General features: G+C 42.4%; 1 protein-coding gene across 2 annotated transcripts in view; it reads right to left on the bottom strand.

Moving 5' to 3' along the window:
- Positions 1 to 514: 514 nt before the first annotated feature.
- LOC124132431 (transient receptor potential cation channel subfamily M member 4-like) overlaps positions 515 to 22,140 on the bottom strand; it is a 51,798-nt gene continuing 30,172 nt past the window's right edge. The window contains exons 18-29 of one of the 2 annotated variants that reach the window (XM_048403246.1): positions 19,203 to 19,279; positions 17,360 to 17,450; positions 15,704 to 15,832; positions 13,654 to 13,908; positions 12,718 to 12,904; positions 10,292 to 10,442; positions 8,439 to 8,665; positions 6,787 to 6,900; positions 5,456 to 5,620; positions 3,357 to 3,438; positions 1,554 to 1,637; positions 515 to 1,365 (exon numbers count right to left, since the gene is read on the bottom strand). In XM_048403246.1, coding sequence (XP_048259203.1) covers positions 1,056 to 1,365; positions 1,554 to 1,637; positions 3,357 to 3,438; positions 5,456 to 5,620; positions 6,787 to 6,900; positions 8,439 to 8,665; positions 10,292 to 10,442; positions 12,718 to 12,904; positions 13,654 to 13,908; positions 15,704 to 15,832; positions 17,360 to 17,450; positions 19,203 to 19,279 — 1,872 coding nt within the window. In that variant the 3' untranslated portion in view covers positions 515 to 1,055. Of the gene's footprint in view, positions 1,366 to 1,553; positions 1,638 to 3,356; positions 3,439 to 5,455; positions 5,621 to 6,786; positions 6,901 to 8,438; positions 8,666 to 10,291; positions 10,443 to 12,717; positions 12,905 to 13,653; positions 13,909 to 14,750; positions 15,833 to 17,359; positions 17,451 to 19,202; positions 19,280 to 22,140 lie in introns of those variants that run through there. The other variant, XM_048403247.1, reaches the window with a different exon arrangement.

Raw genomic sequence — 22,140 nt, 5'->3', positions numbered from 1 at the left:
AGGTAGAACAACAGGCACCAATAACATTATCAGGAGTGACCAGAAGTACTCTTGGAATACAAAAGTCTTAATATAACAAAGATATGTAAATACAATCTCATTAAAATCAGATCTTAGTTTTCGCTACCGCTAAACAAAGATCTGAGGACATCCCATTAAGGGTCACGTCAGAACGACCTTTCGCGAATTTTAACCGACCAATGAAATGACTGACAAGAAATCGACATTAGCCAATCAAAAGGCAGCTTTCTCGAGCTTTACGACACTTGTTTCAAACTGGCGACTACGCTTTGAAACATATTTTGGCGTATTCTCGATTTAAAAAATTAAAACTGATAAGAAGAACATTCTGGAATGGCTTATAGATGGCCAAGATTGTATGGATATGATCATAAAACCCGTAACTGTCGGTCGGAATACCCCGTGTTAAATATTTCTTGGTTTCATGATTAGAAAACACATTCTGACTGTCACTTTCACGATCTGGTAAGCTACGCTCTGATTGGTTGGATGAAAGGTTGTTCTGACGTGACCCGTAATGGGATGACCTCAGAACTTTGTTTAGCGGTAGCGAGAACTAAGATCTGATTTTAATGAGATTGATGTAAATAAAACATATTTTCTATCAAACACAATGTAAATTATGCTTTTTTCAAATATCTTGTAAATAATACTTTAATTAGGGTGTGTTCATCCAGGAAAGAAAATAGTCTGGCATGAAACAGAATAATAAGGGAATGTGATTTTAAGAAGATGGCTACATGTTAGAAACTTGGAATACATAATTATTTCCTGAAACAGGACCAAGCCAATAGGCTCCTGAGTTGGTGTTAGATGTGTAAAACTAACAGTTGTAACATCTTTTGTATTGGAGACATGAAAAACATGACTGCCAGATTGAGTTTGAAGGTCCAGTACCTACCTTGTGATGAAAAACACAATCCTATTCTCCTTCAAGACATCCTATTCTCAAATAACAAATTCATCTTCATCATGTTAATTTCACAGAATTTACAATGCCTCATTTCTGAGGGTTCTGAAAAACTAACAAGTCTTCATGTCACAGGCTGCCTTGAACTGCCCACTGCCTGCAGGACCTGCTGCATCATTGAGGTCTGCTGGGTCATCAGGGCGTGCAGGTCCTCCGACCTCATTGCTGACCTCTCTTTCATCTCTGACAGTTCTTTCTTCAGTGACCTGATCTCTGCCAACATGGCCGCCTCTGACTGCTTCAAGCTGGCCATCTCTGTTGCCATGGTGACTGTGGAGTCTGCTTGCTGCCTGGCTAGCTGGGCAATATTCTCAGTCTCAGCTGTCATTATACATGTGGTAGATTCGTGCAGTTCCTTCACCTTGTCTTTCAGCCTGGGGAAAAAAACCAAGAGACTAACTCCAATTCCTTAGGATGTGACTCTGTGTGTAATGTTGAGATAAGCATTTGTTATATTATAATGCTTTATTATAGTATCAAAAAGATGAAAAAGCCAACTTTTAGTTTGTATAACCATGTGACTGACCTTCACCTTTAAAAAATCCCATGATGCTCTACTTACTGAGTTATGTGACCTGTGACCTGTTGTAGAGACTGGGAGACCTGTTGCTTGTTGGTGTTCACTGACTTAGATATATCTTCAAGTCTAGAACAGAACAGAGCATACTTAACAGAAACATCCAGAACAGAGCATAACCTACAGAAACATCCAGAACGGAGCATAACTTACAGAAACATCCAGAACAGAGCATGCTTTACAGAATCATCAAGAACAGAGCATAACTTACAGAAACATCCAGAACAGAGCATTCTTTACAGAATCATCAAGAACAGAGCATAGTTTACAGAAACATCCAGAACAGAGCATGCTTTACAGAATCATCAAGAACAGAGCATAGTTTACAGAAACATCCAGAACAGAGCATAACTCACAGAAACATCCAGAACATACCATACTTTACTGAAACATCCAGAATATACCATACTTTACTGAAACATCCAGAATATACCATACTTTACAGAAACATCCAGAACAGAGCATAACTCACAGAAACATCCAGAACATACCATACTTTACTGAAACATCCAGAATATACCATACTTTACTGAAACATCCAGAACAGAGCATAACTTACAGAAACATCCAGAACAGAGCATGCTTTACAGAATCATCAAGAACAGAGCATAACTTACAGAAACATCCAGAACAGAGCATAACTTACAGAATCATCCAGAACAGAGCATAACTTACAGAAACATCCAGAACAGAGCATACTTAACAGAAACATCCAGAACAGAGCATAATTCACAGAAACATCCAGAACAGAGCATACTTTACAGAAACATCCAGAACAGAGCATACTTAACAGAAACATCCAGAACAGAGCATAGTTTACAGAAACATCCAGAACAGAGCATACTTTACAGAAACATCCAGAACAGAGCATAACTTACAGAAACATCCAGAACAGAGCATAACTTACAGAAACATCCAGAACAGAGCATAACTTACAGAAACATCCAGAACAGAGCATAACTTACAGAAACATCCAGAACAGAGCATAACTTACAGAAACATCCAGAACAGAGCATAACTTACAGAAACATCCAGAACAGAGCGGAAAGTACGAAACAAGGGCAAACAACTCGTAATTCCAGCACAATGACATGCTGGAAAGCACCACTCGCTGTTGTTGACCGCTGTTCATACTCAGCCATGACAGCACTTCATATTTTTCACTCGTAGCTAAATCAAATGCTGCGACAGCCAACTACTACAGCTATATTTACAACAGTTCTTTCACCACTTAGACAAGCATGAAATACTCATTTCCCCCGCCAATATGACATGTCCAGTTGAGTGCCAGGCAAGAAATATTGTACGGTTTTCAAGATCCAGTCAAGTCAAAGTCATTGCTTTTGAAACACACAAAAAAAATCAAAAAAAAAAATCCCAAACTATCAAAAGGCACCAGTTTACCACTAGACCTATCTATTAGCCAAATTTATTGAAGAAATATTTTATGTTTTTCAAGATCAGCTACGGAAAGGAGCACTACCTCCATTTTCAGTCAAAGTCAAAGTCAAATGGAAACTAGAAAATTTAAAAAAAAAAAAAAAATCCCAAACTCTCAAAAGGCACCAGTTCAGCACTAGGCCTATCTATGTGCCAAGTTTGGTTAAGATAACTCTCATGGTTTTTGAGTTCTTCTCCGGAAACGAAACATGACAGACAGACAGACAGACAGCGCCCATTCCTATATCCCCCTTCCACTTTGTGGTGGGAGATAATTAATTCCACATAACATCATACCCAAGCTTTTTCACCAACTATCCAGATGAAGGCCTCGAGAGGTGTACTCACTGTGTTGTCACGTCGTCCTTCAGCTGCCGACCCTCCAGCTGCTCAACGCAGTCCTTCTCATGGCAACTTGCCAAGTCACTCTCTGCACGAATACAACAGACACTCACATAAGGTTTAACAGCCCTATGAATAGTATTTCAGTTATGTCACATGATGTAGGAGGAAAAATGTTTCATATTGTGAGACAATGGACTTGAAAGAGTAGTGTCAATTCATGATGCTAGTTTAAAGGGAGTGCTTCAGAGACGATGTTAGTTAAGACAATGTGCTGGATAATACAGATGCCGGTTAAGACAATGTGCTGGATAATACAGATGCCGGTTAAGACAATGTGCTGGATAATACAGATGCTGGTTAAGACAATGTGTTGGATAATACAGATGCCGGTTAAGACAATGTGTTGGATAATACAGATGCCGGTTAAGACAATGTGTTGGATTATACAGGTGCTGGTTAAGACAATGTGTTGGATTATACAGATGCCGGTTAAGACAATGTGTTGGATAATACAGATGCCGGTTAAGACAATGTGTTGGATAATACAGATGCCGGTTAAGACAATGTGTTGGATAATACAGATGCCGGTTAAGACAATGTGTTGGATAATACAGATGCCGGTTAAGACAATGTGTTGGATAATACAGATGCCGGTTAAGACAATGTGCTGGATAATACAGATGCCGGTTAAGACAATGTGCTGGATAATACAGATGCCGGTTAAGACAATGTGCTGGATAATACAGATGCCGGTTAAGACAATGTGTTGGATAATACAGATGCCGGTTAAGACAATGTGTTGGATAATACAGATGCCGGTTAAGACAATGTGCTGGATAATACAGATGCTGGTTAAGACAATGTGCTGGATAATATAGATGCCGGTTAAGACAATGTGTTGGATAATACAGATGCCGGTTAAGACAATGTGTTGGATAATACAGATGCCGGTTAAGACAATGTGCTGGATAATACAGATGCCGGTTAAGACAATGTGCTGGATAATACAGATGCCGGTTAAGACGTGTTGGATTATACAGGTGCTGGTTAAGACAATGTGCTGGATTATACAGATGCTGGTTAAGGCAATATGTTGGATTATACAGATGCTGGTTAAGACAATGTGCTGGATTATACAGATGCTGTTAAGGCAATGTGTTGGATTATACAGATGCTGATTAAGACAAAGTGCTGGATTATACAAATTCTGCTTAAGACAATGTGTTGGATTATACAGATGCTGGTTAAGGCAATATGTTGGATTATACAGATGCTGGTTAAGACAATGTGCTGGATTATACAGATTCTGCTTAAGACAATGTGTTGGATTATACAGATGCTGGTTAAGACAAAGTGCTGGATTATACAAATTCTGCTTAAGACAATGTGTTGGATTATACAGATGCTGGTAAAGAGAAATTGCTGGATTATGGAGATGCTCGTTCAATGATTTTTTGGGGAGTACAAAAATGACTGATTAGACAGGGTTATTGATTAGAGAGGTGCAGGTTAAAATAGAGTACTTAATAAATCAAGAATACAGGTGTTGCTTTAAACCATGCTTTGGATGATAAGATGCTCGAAAATAGTAGAAAGAGGGCAAAGGTTAGGTATCTTCATTTACTCTCTATAATAAATAGTTGTTCAAATACATCAATCAATACAAACATTGCTCCTCAAAAATGTTTTACCATTATAATCCAACTTGATAAGCTGTGTATTACACTCAGTAAAGTCAGCCAATATACCAACAATCTCAAACACAAAAACTACATATTCTTATATCCTGCTATGCCCACACCGATTTGACTTGATTTGACTCAATAAACGCAAAAAATATTTATGTTAAAACTCAAAAGGTCAAGGGCGCCGTTCCTCAAAGCGATCTTAGCACTAAGGTGATCATAAGTCCCACACTTTGACATAGGCTTACGATCATCATAGCGCAAAGATCGCTTTGAGGACGGGGGCCCTGGGCCTTGTTCCACACAGTGATCGTTGTGCAAGACGATCGTAACTCCCATACACTAACATAGACTTACCGCAGCGCTACGATAGCTTTGTGGAACGAAACCCAGGTTGATTCCTTCCCCAGATCTCACCTTTAGGCTCTGTTCTGAAGTCAGCCTCCGCCCAGTCTTCCCACGTAGATGTCGTCTCGTAGCTGACCTTGAACCTGTAGGTGGTGTGTGGCTGTAGGTTCCTCACAGTGCAAACATCCGAGTATAGAGTCAGCGCCAGGTCAGGCTGGTCGATGTTCGGGATGCCTGGGGATCAGGGAAACGGTACCATTTGGGGAAATAGCTACACGAAACATATCTTCAATTATCCAGAGTATCATATTTTCATTCTATACTCAACACCAAAAGAAACGTGAATACCATACATGTTGGTTAATATATGAAGAATTAATCATATTGACGAGATATTAGATTGGTTCGATGCACCAACCAACATACTGTTATGTTGTGGGAACCGACTCTCATGAACGCATCACATGTGACGGCATAGATCCATGACTCGTGATGCACCATTTGTCTCGTGCAGGATCAGCGTCTAAAGTTTGAAAATCACGTGCAGCACATCGTGATAAGAATAAGACACTCTATGGTAACACTTGACTGATTGTTAGTTTTGTCATTAAGTGGTACACATTGGAAACATATCTTCTTAATGTACATACTTCTTGATATGTTTCTACAGATTGTGTTTCTTTTGGCGATGAGTAGATTATTAAAAATTCTCTGCACTCGTGTGTCAGAAGTGATTGAATCGAAAGAGACGACACCATGTCAATGTCACTTATTACTAATGTAGCACCAGAATTGCTGTAACTCATTGGTGTAATTTGATTGGTCAGTTATTTTTAGTTTAAAGTGAAGCCACTGAAGTGGATCAGTCCAGGGTATTTCTCAAAACAGAATGGCAATGTAATAACTTAGCTAATCAAGTATGTGCAATACCACGATAACACATCCTTGTTTGTTTAACGTTGCACGGAGTAATATTCTAGCTATGTGATAGCGGTCTGTAAATAATAGAGTAGACCATACAATCCAGTGATTGACATCAGGAGCATCGATCTACACAACTGGGATAAGATGACAAACAAGTCAGCGAGTTGGACCACTTGCTCAAACTTGGTTGTCTCTTACATCTGCTGACAAGGGTATCAATGCCATTCAGGAGTAGAGTGGAGTCTATCATCATCATCATCATCATCATCATCATCATCATCATCATAAGAGTGAGTGAGTGAGTATGGTTTTACGCCGCTTTTAGCAATATTCCAGCAATATCACAGCAGGGGAAACCAGAAATGGGCTTCACACATTGTACCCATGTCGGGAATCGAACCCGGGTCTTCGGCGTGATGAGCGAACGCTCTAACCACTAGGCTACCCGACCGCCCCTCATCATAAGAAGTTCATACCTTGTACAGTGTCGACTATTCTATAGCACAGTATCCTGTACCGAGTAGCAACTTTGTCTTCAGGGTGCCGCCAATGGATCTGAATACTTGTAGGACCAATTTTTTCAGCTTGTACTGTAAAAACAACCAAACACAAAAAAAACCACAGTATTTAATTGCAATTCCAATATTAGACCAGTGAATAGTTGCGCACACTTTTCTTAAGTTTCGGTTTACAGATTTGGCCAACTGGACTCAAAAGTTAAAAACAGAAAATAAAAATGCTTCCTGAAGAGCCCCCCACAAACCCCAGATAAAGCAACAACAATCTGACAAAAACTAATTTTTAAAAATAATTGATCAAATGCATTGTATGTCTGGGCATTGCAAATCCTGTCAACATTATCAACATATTGACATCATTCTAATAAGAAAATGTTGAAAACACCATATATTCCAAAGGTCATATGCCAAACACCTTAAATGTTTCTGCCATTTGATGTTTTTCCTGATGTTTGCCAAAGAAAATCTGAAACAAACTACTTGAAGTAGAGCCCACTCTTCAGACCAAGACATCAACTAAGTTAACAGCAGGAGAGTGAAGTTTTAAATTTTTTACTTTTACATCATTTGAATTTGCAAATAATTATAATCTCATGACAGATCAGTATTAAGCACCATAAAGGCTTTTTAATACAAATTTCTTGTGTCTCATGAACTGGCAGCCTCTTAAACTGCCCTTGCACCCACTATCTTTTTAAGAAACCACTTTTCCAACTCAAAGTTTGTTTTCATGTTATTCATAGTGGTTCTGATTCCCTGGAAATCTCATTAAAAACAGATCTTAGTTCTCTCTACCGCTAAACAAAGATCTGAGGACATCCCATTACGGGTCACGTCAGCACGACCTTTCATCCAACCAATGAGAGCGTCGCTTACCAGATCCTGAAAGTGACAGTCAAAATGTGTTTTCTAATCATGCATCCTCGAAATATTTAACAGAGGGTATTCTGAACGACAGTTACAGGTTTTATGATTATTTCCATACAATCGAGGCCATCTATAAGCCATTCCAGAATGTTGTTTTGGTCAGTTTTAATTTTGTTTAATCGAGAATACGTCAAAATATGTTTCGAAGCGTGAAACTAGTGCCATAAAGCTTGAGATAGCTGCCTTCTGATTGGCAAATGTCCATTTCTTGTCAGTCATTGGTCGGTCAATGTTTGCGAAAGGTCGTTCCGACGTGACCCATTATGGGATGTCCTCAGATCTTTGGTTAGTGGTAGCGAAAACTAAGATCTGATTTTAATGAGACTGATTCCCTGGTGAACCTATCGTCATGGTTTCTATGGCCCGGGGATATTTATTCATACTTTGAGCCATAGGGCATGTGGAATTAAGTTTACTTTCATAGATGTGTTAGCTACAATAAAGAAACAGCAGCTTAATTTTTTGTTTTGTTTGTTGTTTAACACCAGACTCAGCAATATTCCAGCTGTATGATACGGTCTGAAAATAATCGAGTCTGGACTAGACACTCCAGTGAGTGACATTTTGAGCATCTTGAGCAGCGATCCACCTACCCCGGACCTATTCTACCCCGGACCTATTCTACCCCGGAATCTTCACGGGGGGATCTTCACGGGTCACAGCTAAATAAAGGTATGACCCACCTGGCTGGGTGAGTATTCCGCCTGTGCTTGTCTTACAACGGGGACAGCAGTAACAGCACACAACTCTCCTCACCATCTTGAAGAGGTGTCGGAGGAGGGACAGCACACACTCTATAGCATTCAGGGGCGGAGGGAGACAAGGTCGCTGGGCGTACTCGTAGATAATCTGGTACCTGTACCACGCCCAGTGGATCTTCGCCTCACCTTGGACATTGGCGTATGTGTCGCTGTGAACAGAGCAGTTGAAGCATGTCGGATTTATGGAACTGTGTTGACAATGGGGATGCAACGATACATCGGTGCATTGTGACTTTTCATGCGACAATACGATGCAAAAAACATAATTTTTCTGTATGGATACAAGATGATACACTTGCTAAAACAACTTACTTACTGTTCGTTAATGACCCCCACCTCATCATTTTTGTCAGGCAAATTTTGCAAAATGTGTTGTAATTAGGGTTTCAAGTTTACTAATACAAAAAACAGCTACAGACACCTGTCTACAGCTATCTTTTGCTTTTGAACCTGCTCTGATCTACATTTATTAAAAGTCAAAAGTTTCCACGCGAATTGACGCAAATATGGGTATCACGATGGGTATCGTATCGTGATATGTATCACGACACATCATATCGTCACCTTACTGTATCGTCTCTCCCCTAGTTGACAACACAAAATGTTAAGTGAGGACAATCTAGGCTTAAGAAAATCGCAAACAATAGATTCTAGCAGTAAGGGATGCAACTCTGCACAGTAAACTTCAATGTGATAGACTTCTGGGCTGCCAAGGCCTCAATGTTTTCATCAGGTAGTGATGTGAAATGGGGTTTAACATCGCGTTCAAGATTACTGTACTTAAATAGCAACATGCGTGTGTGTGTGTGTGTGTGTGTGCGTGTGGCTGCTTGTACTAGTCCAGACTAATGCTGATTTTATAGTGCTAGCCTACAGAAATACCATGTCGCAGTTAAACATGAATATCCCACTCAGTCACAGAATGCTGACTCCGAGTTGACCAGTCCTTTTTTTAGCCCCTAAATATCAAGTGCCAGGCAGGATAGCAACAAACACCATCTTTTAATGTCTTTTGTATGACGCATCGAGGGATCAAACCAACAACCTTCGCTCTCCGGGTAGCCCTCTACCACGGAGGCAGGCACTCTACCACTAGACCACGGAGGCAGGCACTCTACCACTAGACCATGGAGGCAGGCCCTCTACCACTTGACCACAGAGGCAGGCACTCTACCACTAGACCACGGAGGCAGGCACTCTACCACTTGACCACGGAGGCAGGCGCTCTACCACTAGACCACGGAGGCAGGCACTCTACCACTAGACCACGGAGGCAGGCACTCTACCACTAGACCATGGAGGCAGGCCCTCTACCACTTGACCACGGAGGCAGGCACTCTACCACTAGACCACGGAGGCAGGCACTCTACCACTAGACCACGGAGGCAGGCACTCTACCACTAGACCACGGAGGCAGGCACTCTACCACTAGACCATGGAGGCAGGCACTCTACCACTAGACCATGGAGGCAGGCACTCTACCACTAGACCATGGAGGCAGGCACTCTACCAGTAGACCACGGACGCAGGCGCTCTACCACTAGACCACGGACACAGGCACTCTACCACTAGACCATGGAGGCAGGCACTCTACCAGGAGACCACGGAGGCAGGCACTCTACCACTAGACCACAGAGGCAGGCACTCTACCACAAGACCACAGAGGCAGGCACTCTACAACAAGACCAAGGAGGCAGGCACTCTACAAGTAGACCACAGAGGCAGGCGCTCTACGACAAGACCACGGAAGCGGTGGTATTCATCTCACAACTCACTTGAACTTTGCGATGAGGAGGTTGAGCAGCAGGACATTGGTGATGATGGTGTAGCCCCCCAGTAGTATCGGCACGATGTACTGCCCCTCCGTACTGGGGCAGCGGTCCATGGTCTGGTTACCGTACAGACGCACATCATTGGTGCAGGACGCTGAAGACAAATATGTAGTGAACATACAAATTATTTACAGGGCCCACTTGCACAAAGCCATCTTAGCGCTAAGATTATTGTAAGCCTATGTTAAAGTATGGGAGTTACGATCGATTTAGCAGTAAGATCGCTTTTTGCAAATGGGCCCTGGTCTCATGAACAATGTCCCATGTTCTTGAGGTCAAGGCGAAATGCACCAAAGGACATCGACCTGCTTGCACAAAGCAGTTTTAGCAGTAAGACTATTTTAACTGACATACCTTAAAAGACTAGCGTCCCTCCTGCACAAAGTGGCTTTAGCTGTAAGTCTATAGTAAGTGCTATACTTACAATAGTAGTAGCAATAAGACTGCCATGTGTGAAACACACAAGCAAAATACCAGTCTCTTGGACAATGGCACATGTTCTCGATAGCAAGGGAACATATGCAACAGTGTTGCATCAAACATACAGGATGAGGTCACATGACTATTTGAAGACAGCACACTTGAACTAACAGTATTCAAATTTTCAAGAAGAAGAATTTAAGAAATATACCACCATTCATCTTCTTGAGCGAGGCAAGGGAGTTAACTGAATGTAAAAGTCCAGTTTCCACCCTTGCCGAACTAGGCTGCAATTATGGAGTTAGTCCATTAAAATGATGAGTACCATCAACTAGGCGTCGAAGGATACTTCCAAATCTTTTCATGTTTATAATCAAGGTTCTCACATTAATTGATACACTTCGTGAGGAAAGACCTGTTATATTACAATATATATCTAGATCATCGATCAGATCGTCTTGACCTGGTGCCACCATTTTCTTTGAAGCAAATGCAAGTGATATGAGAGGTGGAATCTGATTGGTCAATAGGAAGGGCATTAAAGGGACATAAGTCATAATAGCCACTGGTGGCGCTATGATCGAGCCCAGAAATTTCAGCCTCGTTCGGGAAGGGTGGAAACTGGACGTTTAGAGTCAGTTAACTCTCTTGCCTCAGGAAGATGGCCACCGTTGTCCTCCAGGGCCTAGATTTTCGAAACGATCTTAGCTAAGATAAATCTTAACAACTTACGTTCAAAGATAAGATATCTTAAGGTTAAGATAAGATAGATTTTCGAAACTATCGTAAACCTGTCGCAGATCGTTCAGAGTTACGATACCTATCGTAACTCTGACAGAGAACTCATTTGTGTTAGGGATTGAAAAAGCGGGGTATTTCCCAATGACGTCACGGGGATTTCCCAGCTGCTGACAACATATATAAGTGACAGGGAATTCATGATCACATTGTCAGGTGACATTGTTTAACATGCACATATTTGAGTGAAATTCTGTACAATCCTTCACGTTTTGTTTTTATGATAAATGTTGCCATGACTACCCGAACACAAATAGCATTCGTGTGCCATGCAATAGCATTTTTCAAAACCAATGGATGTTATAATCAATAAGTGTAGTGTTACCACACTTTAGCTATTAGAATTGAAATAATGTGCGAAAAGATCCTTCACTATTTTCCCTTCAAATGGCCCTCTCGTGAGTGCGCAGAACTGTATGAAATAAACACATCGCGTACAAAGTCAAGGACGAAAGTAACGCTATTCTAAATGACAATGACGAGACCTTTGATCGAATCAATCTAAGCTTGTTAAGTTTGTTTGGTATTTATGTATCCAATAAATTTCACGAATTAACCAAGGCCTTAAATACAATATCAAGCTATTATTATTTAGATGATGAAATATTTTTTTTATCTATCTAGATCCATAATTATTTTCAAATTTAAAAGTGACACTAATTTTCACTCGCAAAGACACCTTCCGTTTATATCCTTCCGAAATTATCGAAAAGGTATGTTGTTTCACACTTCTTCAGCATGGACTCGGATAGAAATATATTGTAAGCTATCGACTCAACAGTTATGTGGATCGCTGTTGCGATTAAGAACATTTTTGACGTGAAATCCTTGATGCGTTCTTCGTGTTGTTGAAGTGTAAATTTGAATCACTCAGTTTTACAAAATGAAATGTCAATGTTTGAACGTCAAGCCGACTAATTGTTTGGCACACTATCTATGGAACAGTATGCCGCCATCTTGGATGAAGATAAAATAAACTTACGACAGGTATGGGGCTATCTTAGATTTACGACAATCTTAAGATATCTTAGGGCTACGATAGTTTCGAAAATATGCTACGACAGCCTACGATTTCCTTACGATAACTTTACGATAATCTTAGGGCTACGATCGTTTCGAAAATCTAGGCCCAGGATGTCATGAAAACTTACCTGAGTCCGATCCCTCTATTTCATCCAGAAAGAAATCCCCATAGATCTGCCAGTAGGCCTTCCGTGGCACGTAGTACAGCATGCGGATGTCCGGCCGGGACCGGGGGAAGAGGATGGCTTCTGAGGCCACAGCATAGGACAGGATGAACACCATGAGGATGATGACGAAGGTCACCGTGTCCCTGATCTGAAGGCAGATTGACTTGATCACTGAGACAGTATCCAGTATTACGGTGCATGACATTAATACTGGCGTCATTGTAGGGTCTGTAGGTGTATGTCTATACAAGGGCCTGTCTACTTGTGTCTATTGGAGGTCCAGGGTCTATTACAGAGCCAGTGTCTACTTGAGGCCCTGTCTACTTGTGTCTATTGGAGGTCCAGGGTCTATTACAGAACCAGTGTCTACTGGAGGCCCTGTCTACTCGTGTCTATTGGAGGTCCAGCGTCTATTACAGAACCAGTGTCTACTTGAGGCCCTGTCTACTTGTGTCTATTGGAGGTCCAGGGTCTATTTCAGAACCACTTTCTACTGGAGGCCCTGTCTACTCGTGTCTATTGGAGGTCCAGCGTCTATTACAGAACCAGTGTCTACTGGAGGCCCTGTCTACTTGTGTCTATTGGAGGTCCAGGGTCTATTACAGAACCAGTGTCTACTGGAGGCCCTGTCTACTCGTGTCTATTGGAGGTCCAGCATCTATTACAGAACCAGTGTCTACTGGAGGCCCTGTCTGCTTGTGTCTATTGGAGGTCCAGGGTCTCTTACAGAACCACTGTCTACTGGAGGCCCTGTCTATTACAAGTCCAGTGTCTATTACAGGCCTAGTGGCTATTGGAGGCCTTGAGTCCCTTAGAGTCCTTTTAAAGATATATGGTCCATCAAATGAAGATCCAAGGTGGTTACTGTTTCATTATACCCAATTTACATATTCTTACCATTTTGAGTATCATTGTGAACATGGGTCCGATGTCAGCACCAACGGCAAAAGCCTGAAGTAGCCGCATACAGAACAGGACAAAGTCTATGCTGAGTATGATGCGCCCGCCTCGGTGGGAGTGGGGGTCCGGGATGACCACCAGCACCATCCCCAGGATGAAGATGAGGATGGTGCAGACATCCAGGCGGTTCCATCCCTCCTTCCAGTAGAGATGCCACCGACCCTTGAGGTCCTGTTCCCTGCCAGTCAGGAACTGAAATGGGACAGGCATGTGTGGAGGAACATCCGGTCAGAAAACTTCATCCTTTCCAAAGTACCTAATTTTCAAAAAATGGAACACATCCACCAATCTCTGTTGACTGAAAATAATAGAATATATGTGCAAAGTCTACAAACAATGCTGCTTTTTGCCACTTAAGTATTAAAATTGTCATTTATTACAGATATATAGCTCAAATTTGATCCAAATGTGCATTTTCTACGGTTGGCCTGAATATGTTGGCTGACAGGCACCTGTCTAACTTCCTCCACAGCCTAGAGGAACACCCAGCCACACAGGTCGCCCTGACACATGGTGAACTCCGGACCCAGATCGACCAGCAACACATACCTGTCTGACTTCCTCCACAGCGTAGAGGAACACCCAGCCACACAGGTCGCCCTGACACATGGTGAACTCCGGACCCAGATCGACCAGCAACACATACCTGTCTGACTTCCTCCACAGCATAGAGGAACACCCAGCCACACAGGACGCCCTGACACCCGGTGAACTCCGGACGGAGGTCGACCAGCAACACGTACCTGTCAGACTTCCTCCACAGTGTAGAGGAACACCCAGCCACACAGGACGCCCTGACACCCGGTGAACTCCGGACGGAGGTCGACCAGCAACACGTACCTGTCAGACTTCCTCCACAGTGTAGAGGAACACCCAGCCAAACAGGACACCCTGACACTCGGTGAACTCCGGATGGAGGTCGACCAGCAACACGTACCTGTCTGACATCCTCTACAGCATAGAGGAACACCCAGCCACACAGGACGCCCTGACACACGGTGAACTCTGGACGCAGGTCGACCAGCAACACGTACCTGTCTGACTTCCTCCACTGTGTAGAGGAACACCCAGCCACACAGGACGCCCTGACACCCGGTGAACTCCGGACGGAGGTCGACCAGCAACACGTACCTGTCGGATTTCCTCCACAGTGTAGAGGAACACCCAGCCACACGGTGAACTCCGGATGGAGGTCGACCAGCAACACGTACCTGTCTGACATCCTCCACTGTGTAGAGGAACACCAAGCCACACAGCACGCCCTGACACACGGTGAACTCCGGATGGAGGTCGACCAGCAACACGTACCTGTCTGACTTCCTCCACTGTGTAGAGGAACACTCAGCGACACAGAACGCCCTGACACACGGTGAACTCTGGACGCAGGTCGACCAGCAACACGTACCTGTCTGACTTCTTCCACTGTGTAGAGGAACACCCAGCCACACAGCACGCCCTGACACCCGGAGAACTCCGGACGGAGGTCGACCAGCAACACGTACCTGTCTGACTTCCTCCACAGCATAGAGGAACACTCAGCGACACAGAACGCCCTGACACACGGTGAACTCTGGACGCAGGTCGACCAGCAACACGTACCTGTCTGACTTCCTCCACTGTGTAGAGGAACACTCAGCGACACAGAACGCCCTGACACACGGTGAACTCTGGACGCAGGTCGACCAGCAACACGTACCTGTCTGACTTCTTCCACTGTGTAGAGGAACACCCAGCCACACAGCACGCCCTGACACCCGGAGAACTCCGGACGGAGGTCGACCAGCAACACGTACCTGTCTGACTTCCTCCACAGCATAGAGGAACACTCAGCGACACAGAACGCCCTGACACACGGTGAACTCTGGACGCAGGTCGACCAGCAACACGTACCTGTCTGACTTCCTCCACTGTGTAGAGGAACACCCAGCCACACAGCACACCCTGACACACAGTGAACTCTGGACGCAGGTCGACCAGCAACACGTACCTGTCTGACTTCCTCCACTGTGTAGAGGAACACCCAGCCACACAGCACACCCTGACACACAGTGAACTCTGGACGCAGGTCGACCAGCAACACATAGCTGAACAGAAGCAGGAGCATCAGGAACGCCACCTGAAGTGAGTGAGTGAGTGAGTGAGTGAGTGAGTGAGTGAGTGAGTGAGTGAGTGAGTGAGTGAGTGAGTGAGTGAGTGAGTGAGTGAGTAAGTTATGACAGAGTGTCAGCCAGATGTTGTGGATGGGAATCTAACTCTACAAAATTTACTGAATGGCATGTTTCCTGAGAATGAGATACAGGGATTTATTACCCATGTAGTGAAGATACAGGTGGTGAGATACTAACTCTATACGCCACATGTGTGTCGTACAAGATTGACCTAATTTTATTCCTTTTGATTGGATAACCGTGACCTCTGTTACACTGGAACTACTTTTTGCACTCATAAAAAAATCACGAGACATAAATCACTTTCGCAAATACAAGACAGAACTAAAGGATCTCATGAAAGCAAGAGACAATTACAAACACTTTAATAAACCAAACAAAATAGTCACACGCCTCAAATTCCCTTTGCATTCGATATAAGTTATGCGTAGAGCTGCTACAGACATTATATAATCAAGCTATATCCATTTGCAATACGACTACCGATAGATCGAGGGACCCAATGAGCGTAATGCACCCTACCACTTTCGCAACTTTCAATTTGGTTTAACGTAAAAGGTTAGGTGTGGTGAAATGAAGTCCGTTTAAACTGTCTGGACAGATATCTAGACTTACGTTAGATGCTCCCGTTGTGCCTTTAGTTTCCCCTTCGCAGCGTATTTTGTGACATTGAAGATTTTTGTTCATGAATGAATATACACGACTGCACGACCAGATCAGTCAAAGTGAACACAGCGCTAATTTTCTTACAGTCGTCCTGCGTACTAACAATGTGCTTTAATAACCATAAGTTGAAGAAATTCTTTAAAAACATATATATGTATTTGCACCATATTTAACTTTATTTACATATTTAACACCGGTAATAAACAAAATACCACACTCATTTCTTTTAAAAATGGTATCTAACGAGAATGAGTGCAGTATTCTATATACATATGGCACACATTGGATATTTGGGATACAAGGTACAGTGGGAAAACAAGGGAAAGTGGGAAAATGAGGTACAGTGGGAAAACAAGGTACAGTGGAAAAATAAGGGATAATCGGAAAACAAGGGATAGTGGGAAAACAAGGTACAGTGGGAAAACAAGGGATAGTGGGAAAATAAGAGATAATAGGAAAACAAGGGATAGTGGGAAAACAAGGGATAGTGGGAAAATAAGAGATAATGGGAAAACAAGGGATAGTGGGAAAACAAGGGATAGTGAGAAAACAAGGGATAGTGGGAAAACAAGAGATAATGGGAAAACAAGGGATAGTGGGAAAACAAGGGATAGTGGGAAAATAAGAGATAATGGGAAAACAAGGGATAGTGGGAAAACAAGGGATAGTGGGAAAACAAGAAATACCTGGGACGAAGGGATATACAGGATAGACACACACCTGGTCTACATGGGATGCAGGAGATACGTTGGACATTATTTCATTAATTCATTCCAATATAACTCTCTACGACAGATTAATGTACCTACCACGTTCAACTGGTACTTGACCACGGGGGCTGAGTAGAAGTCCCTGATGCCCTGACAGCACTTGCCTTGTCTGTTGTCCGGAACCGAAATCCTGGAACATACATCAGCTGAACCTGATACTGTCGTCTTCACTCCAGACAGACTGGTTCCAGTTCCAGCCATCATACAGAGGATATTCGATGTGTCTCGTGAAATATCATGTTTCTCTCATCAAGTGACGGGGGAAAGGAGATATTTTCACGAGTAGCGTATGAGTATCCTATCTATTATACTTTTTGTGTAGTTGTCTAACGGGAATTTAATTATTTTAAAACCTTGAAACGTAAATTCTTCCTACCTAACCCACAGGGACGGTTCACCACCCCTTGTATTTGCAACTAAAAAAGTAGCTTCGTGTTTGCAAAATCTTTAAAAACTATCAAGTATTTCGGGGCACGAAAATTCTGTATCATACATATAGATATGATTATATACTAATTCCACCTTAAAAATAAATATTCTTGAAAACTACCAAACCACTGTTGGAAGATGTTCGAATAGAAAGAATATAAGCTGGTCAAGTAACAAAAATGGTGCTTTGCAAAACAAACAGTCACGATTGACGAGTTAAGTGAGAAATTTACAGTGAGACATTTTCAAGAGAATAACAAACAGCCTGAAGCGATATTAACTCCATAAATGACTATCTGTCATTATTTTGCCTTGTCAATGTGGATCTAACGTTAATAGGAAGTCAACAGTCTGTGTACAGGCCAGACACATGATAAAGGGAGACATTTTGAGGGGAGGTCACTCTTGTATGACAATAGTTCCGTCAAAGTGTTAAGTTCACAGCAGTGAAATATCAAGTGTTATCTTCACTGCAATGAAAATATCACTTTTCTCAGCTTCGGAAAACTCAGTCTTTCACACTGAAGTATAAAATAAAAGAAGGAAACTACGGGGATCATCCTGAGAAAATATTGACCGGCAATGGTTATTAATGGGGCACTGGTCAGTTACTTAAAGATGATGGATGCCAAGTATATCATATGTAAATTGTTGTATATCGCTGTCAGAGATGTTTGATTGCATAAAGATGAACCTACAAATAATATATTCTTGACCCTCATCTAAGGATGCAAAATGCAAAGTTGTTATGAAAATCAGAAATAACATAAACCATCAAAATGATTCATGATCCTAAGGCTTGAGCTGCATCCTCCCCAGTATTTGGGTTAACCCACCATCTTCAGCAACCCATGCTGGTCATAAGAGGCGGTTGACGGGATGGCGTGGTCAGGTTCGCTGATTTGGTTGATGCATGTCATCGTATCCCAATTGCGTAGACTGATGCTCATGATGTCAATCACTTGATTGTCTGTCCAAATTTGATTGTTTACAGACCGCTGCCATATAGCTGGAATATTGCTGAGTGTGGCTTTAACAACAAACAAGGAAACAACTCCCACCCATCTTCTGCTTCCATATACATACCGACCGCCTCCGTGGTCAAGTGGTAGAGTGTTCCCCCGGAGAGCGGAAGGTCTGGGGTTCAATCCCCAACCGCGTCATACCAAAAGACATTAAAAGAATGGTACTTGCTGTTACCCTGTCTGGCGCTCGTCATAAAGGGGCTAAAACAAGGACTGGTCGGCTCGGAGTCAGTATACTGTGTCTGAGTGGGGTATTCATGTTAAACTGCGGCATGGTATCTCAGTGAGCTAGCACTATAAATCGGCATCAGTCCGGACTAGTACAAGCAGCCACACACACACACACGTACATGCACGTCGCTATATAAGTGCAATAATCTTGGACGCGACGTTAAACCCCATTTCACCTCACCTCACAATATACATACCCCCTTGGTTCTAGGGAGTTGACACGGAGAAACGGCACCAGGAAAATAGCTGGAACCATGCTGAGAATCACAGGAACCTGGGGAAGAGGAAATATGTATCATGTATAGTATGAGTGTATATTGTCGCGGGCTCTATATTATTGCGGTATCAAAAAATCTCGTAATCCACACCTTGGCTGTTTACTTAAGCAAATCTAAGCACGATATTTCATCGGTTGATCGAGTGGGTGAGTTGGGTTTAACGCCGCTTTTAACAGTATTCCAGTTATATCACGTAATGTCAGCTTAATGTGGGAGGAAAGCCCGAAGTGATGCATGTCTCAGACATTTACCGTTTCCGTGAAACCCATGAGCACGGGTATTGAACTGACAAACCCAGAACTATAATTGGGGTAAACTGGGATTCGAACCCATCATCATAGGTTTCTGGCATGCCCAAGGGACGCAACTCTGCATAGCAAATCGCGGCGCCTTCGACAACTGGGATACCCATGCCCTCTCGCTTGATCGAATACAGGACTCGTTGCGGTATGTCACGGCTACTCGTAAGTATACACATTAATGTTTTAATGATAGTTTCTGGAATGTTTTTAAAGTGGAATTACCCCTACCACCATTCAAAATTGATTAGAAAAGAATCCATTTGTTTGGGCGATGTCCTTGACCCGACCTAGGTCATATGCATACTGATTATGTATAATCCAAAACAGGATGTGATGTAAGCCACATAATCCACACGTATCACACCACAAAATAGTGATACCGCAATAATAGAGTTGCCCGCCCTTGAGTCGCTAATGACAGGTACTTTGTTTATCGAACGCGGTAAAGAAAATCAGCATCGATCAATCCTAATTTATGTGTCATCAAAGTTGAACAAAGAATTAGAAACATTTTGCGTATGACATATTTAATAGGTTAGTAAGAGTGCGCCACTACGATCCATTATAAAATAACTACCAAGATAACATAGCGTACCATCCAAGGCTCGACACAAACGAAAATAACTGATTGACACAAAGAATGAATAACACAAAACACATGCGACAAAAAACAAGCAACAAGAAAAAAAAAAAGAAGACCAAAATTACTTTTATTATTGATCACTATTAGCAATAATTGGCAATAATGGCATAATAATTGAATCTAGTCTTAAACCGAACTAACCAGTCAGTGGTACAAGTTAATTCTGACCTGCCTAACATTTTGGCTAACGCTTCTACTTTGGCCCTGATTATACACTCAGAGATATTGACGCTGCTGTTCCTAAACCATCTTGAACCATTTAGAACTGCCTCGTCTACATCATCTAATTTAGCAGTACGCATTGTCTTACGAGCTGGAGAAAATGAAGATTGAAGGAATGCCTCCGAAACAGTGACAGCCGTCACTGATTCTTACAAATCAATCGATTTATCTTTTTTTATCTTCCCGGTAATACCACGCCCTGCACTAAATTGCTCAGTTATGTTGCTTACCGTACTCATTCATTTCGGTATCTATCCGTTATTTGATCACACCAGTGAAACAAAAAGACTATCAATGCAAATCCTATTCCTTGATCCATTCCACAATTTGTAATCACAAGATAAACATGTGACAATCACATGACTCCATTCACTTCTGGGGCGGTCGGGTAGCCTAGTGTTTAAAGCGTTCGCTCGTCACGCTGAAGAACCGGGTTTGATTCCCGACATGGATACAGTATGTGAAGCCAATTTCTGGTGTCCCCCGCCGTGATATTGCTGGAATATTGCCAAAAAGCGGCTTAAAACCATATTCACTCACTCACTCCCATTCACTTCTGTGCTTGGTGTTGAGATTTCCGGTTTGTCAAGCCTTATTATTGAACCAAAATGACAATGAGTTGTGCCGAGATTGTCGAGACTGAGTAAATTCTTGTTGGAAGTACATGTTTGGGACTGGAAAATAACCTTGAGACAACCGTAACTTCGACATGTCCAATTCGTCACATCAGAGGTTAACTAATGATGAATTAAGTAGGTATATGCAGGGACAAAGCTTCTACTTCGGGACAGCTGAAAGTTTGACACAATGGTGTTTGAGTGTACCAACAGAAGTGAATGTGTGTATCATGTACCAACATTGGATAGGGAGGAAAGTGAATGTATGTATCATGTACCAACATGGGATATGGAGGGAGGTGAATGTATTTATCATGTACCAACATGGGATAGGGAGGAAAGTGAATGTATGTATCATGTACCAACATGGGATATGGAGAGATGTGAATGTATGTATCATGTACCAACATGGGATATGGAGGGAGGTGAATGTATTTATCATGTACCAAAATGGGATAGGGAGGAAAGTGAATGTATGTATCATGTACCAACATGGGATATGGAGGGAGGTGAATGTATGTATCATGTACCAACATGGGATAGGGAGGAAAGTGAATGTATGTATCATGAACCAACATGGGATATGGTGGAAATTGAATGTATGTATCATGTACCAACATGGGATATGGTGGAAAGTGAATGTATTTATCATGTACCAACATGGGATAGGGAGGAGATGAATGTATGTATCATGTACAAACATGGGATATGGTGGAAAGTGAGTGTATGTATCATGTATCAACATGGGATAGGGAGGAAAGTGAATGTATGTATCATGTACCAACATGGGATAGGGAGGAAAGTGAATGTATGTATCATGTACCAACATGGGATAGGGAAGAAAGTGAATGTATGTATCATGAACCAACATGGGATATGGTGGAAAGTGAATGTATGTATCATGTACCAACATGGGATATGGTGGAAAGTGAATGTATGTATCATGTACCAACATGGGATAGGGAGGAAAGTGAATGTATTTATCATGTACCAACATGGGATAGGGAGGAAAGTGAATGTATGTATCATGTATCAACATGGGATAGGGAGGAAAGTGAATGTATGTATCATGT

The sequence above is a fragment of the Haliotis rufescens genome, unplaced genomic scaffold (assembly GCF_023055435.1).
Source record: "Haliotis rufescens isolate VD_foot unplaced genomic scaffold, xgHalRufe1.0.p SCAF_3, whole genome shotgun sequence".
Classification (NCBI taxonomy): Eukaryota; Metazoa; Mollusca; class Gastropoda; order Lepetellida; family Haliotidae; genus Haliotis; species Haliotis rufescens.
The sequence above is the reverse complement of the archived record's forward strand: the minus strand, read 5'-3'. Positions and strand labels throughout refer to the sequence as shown.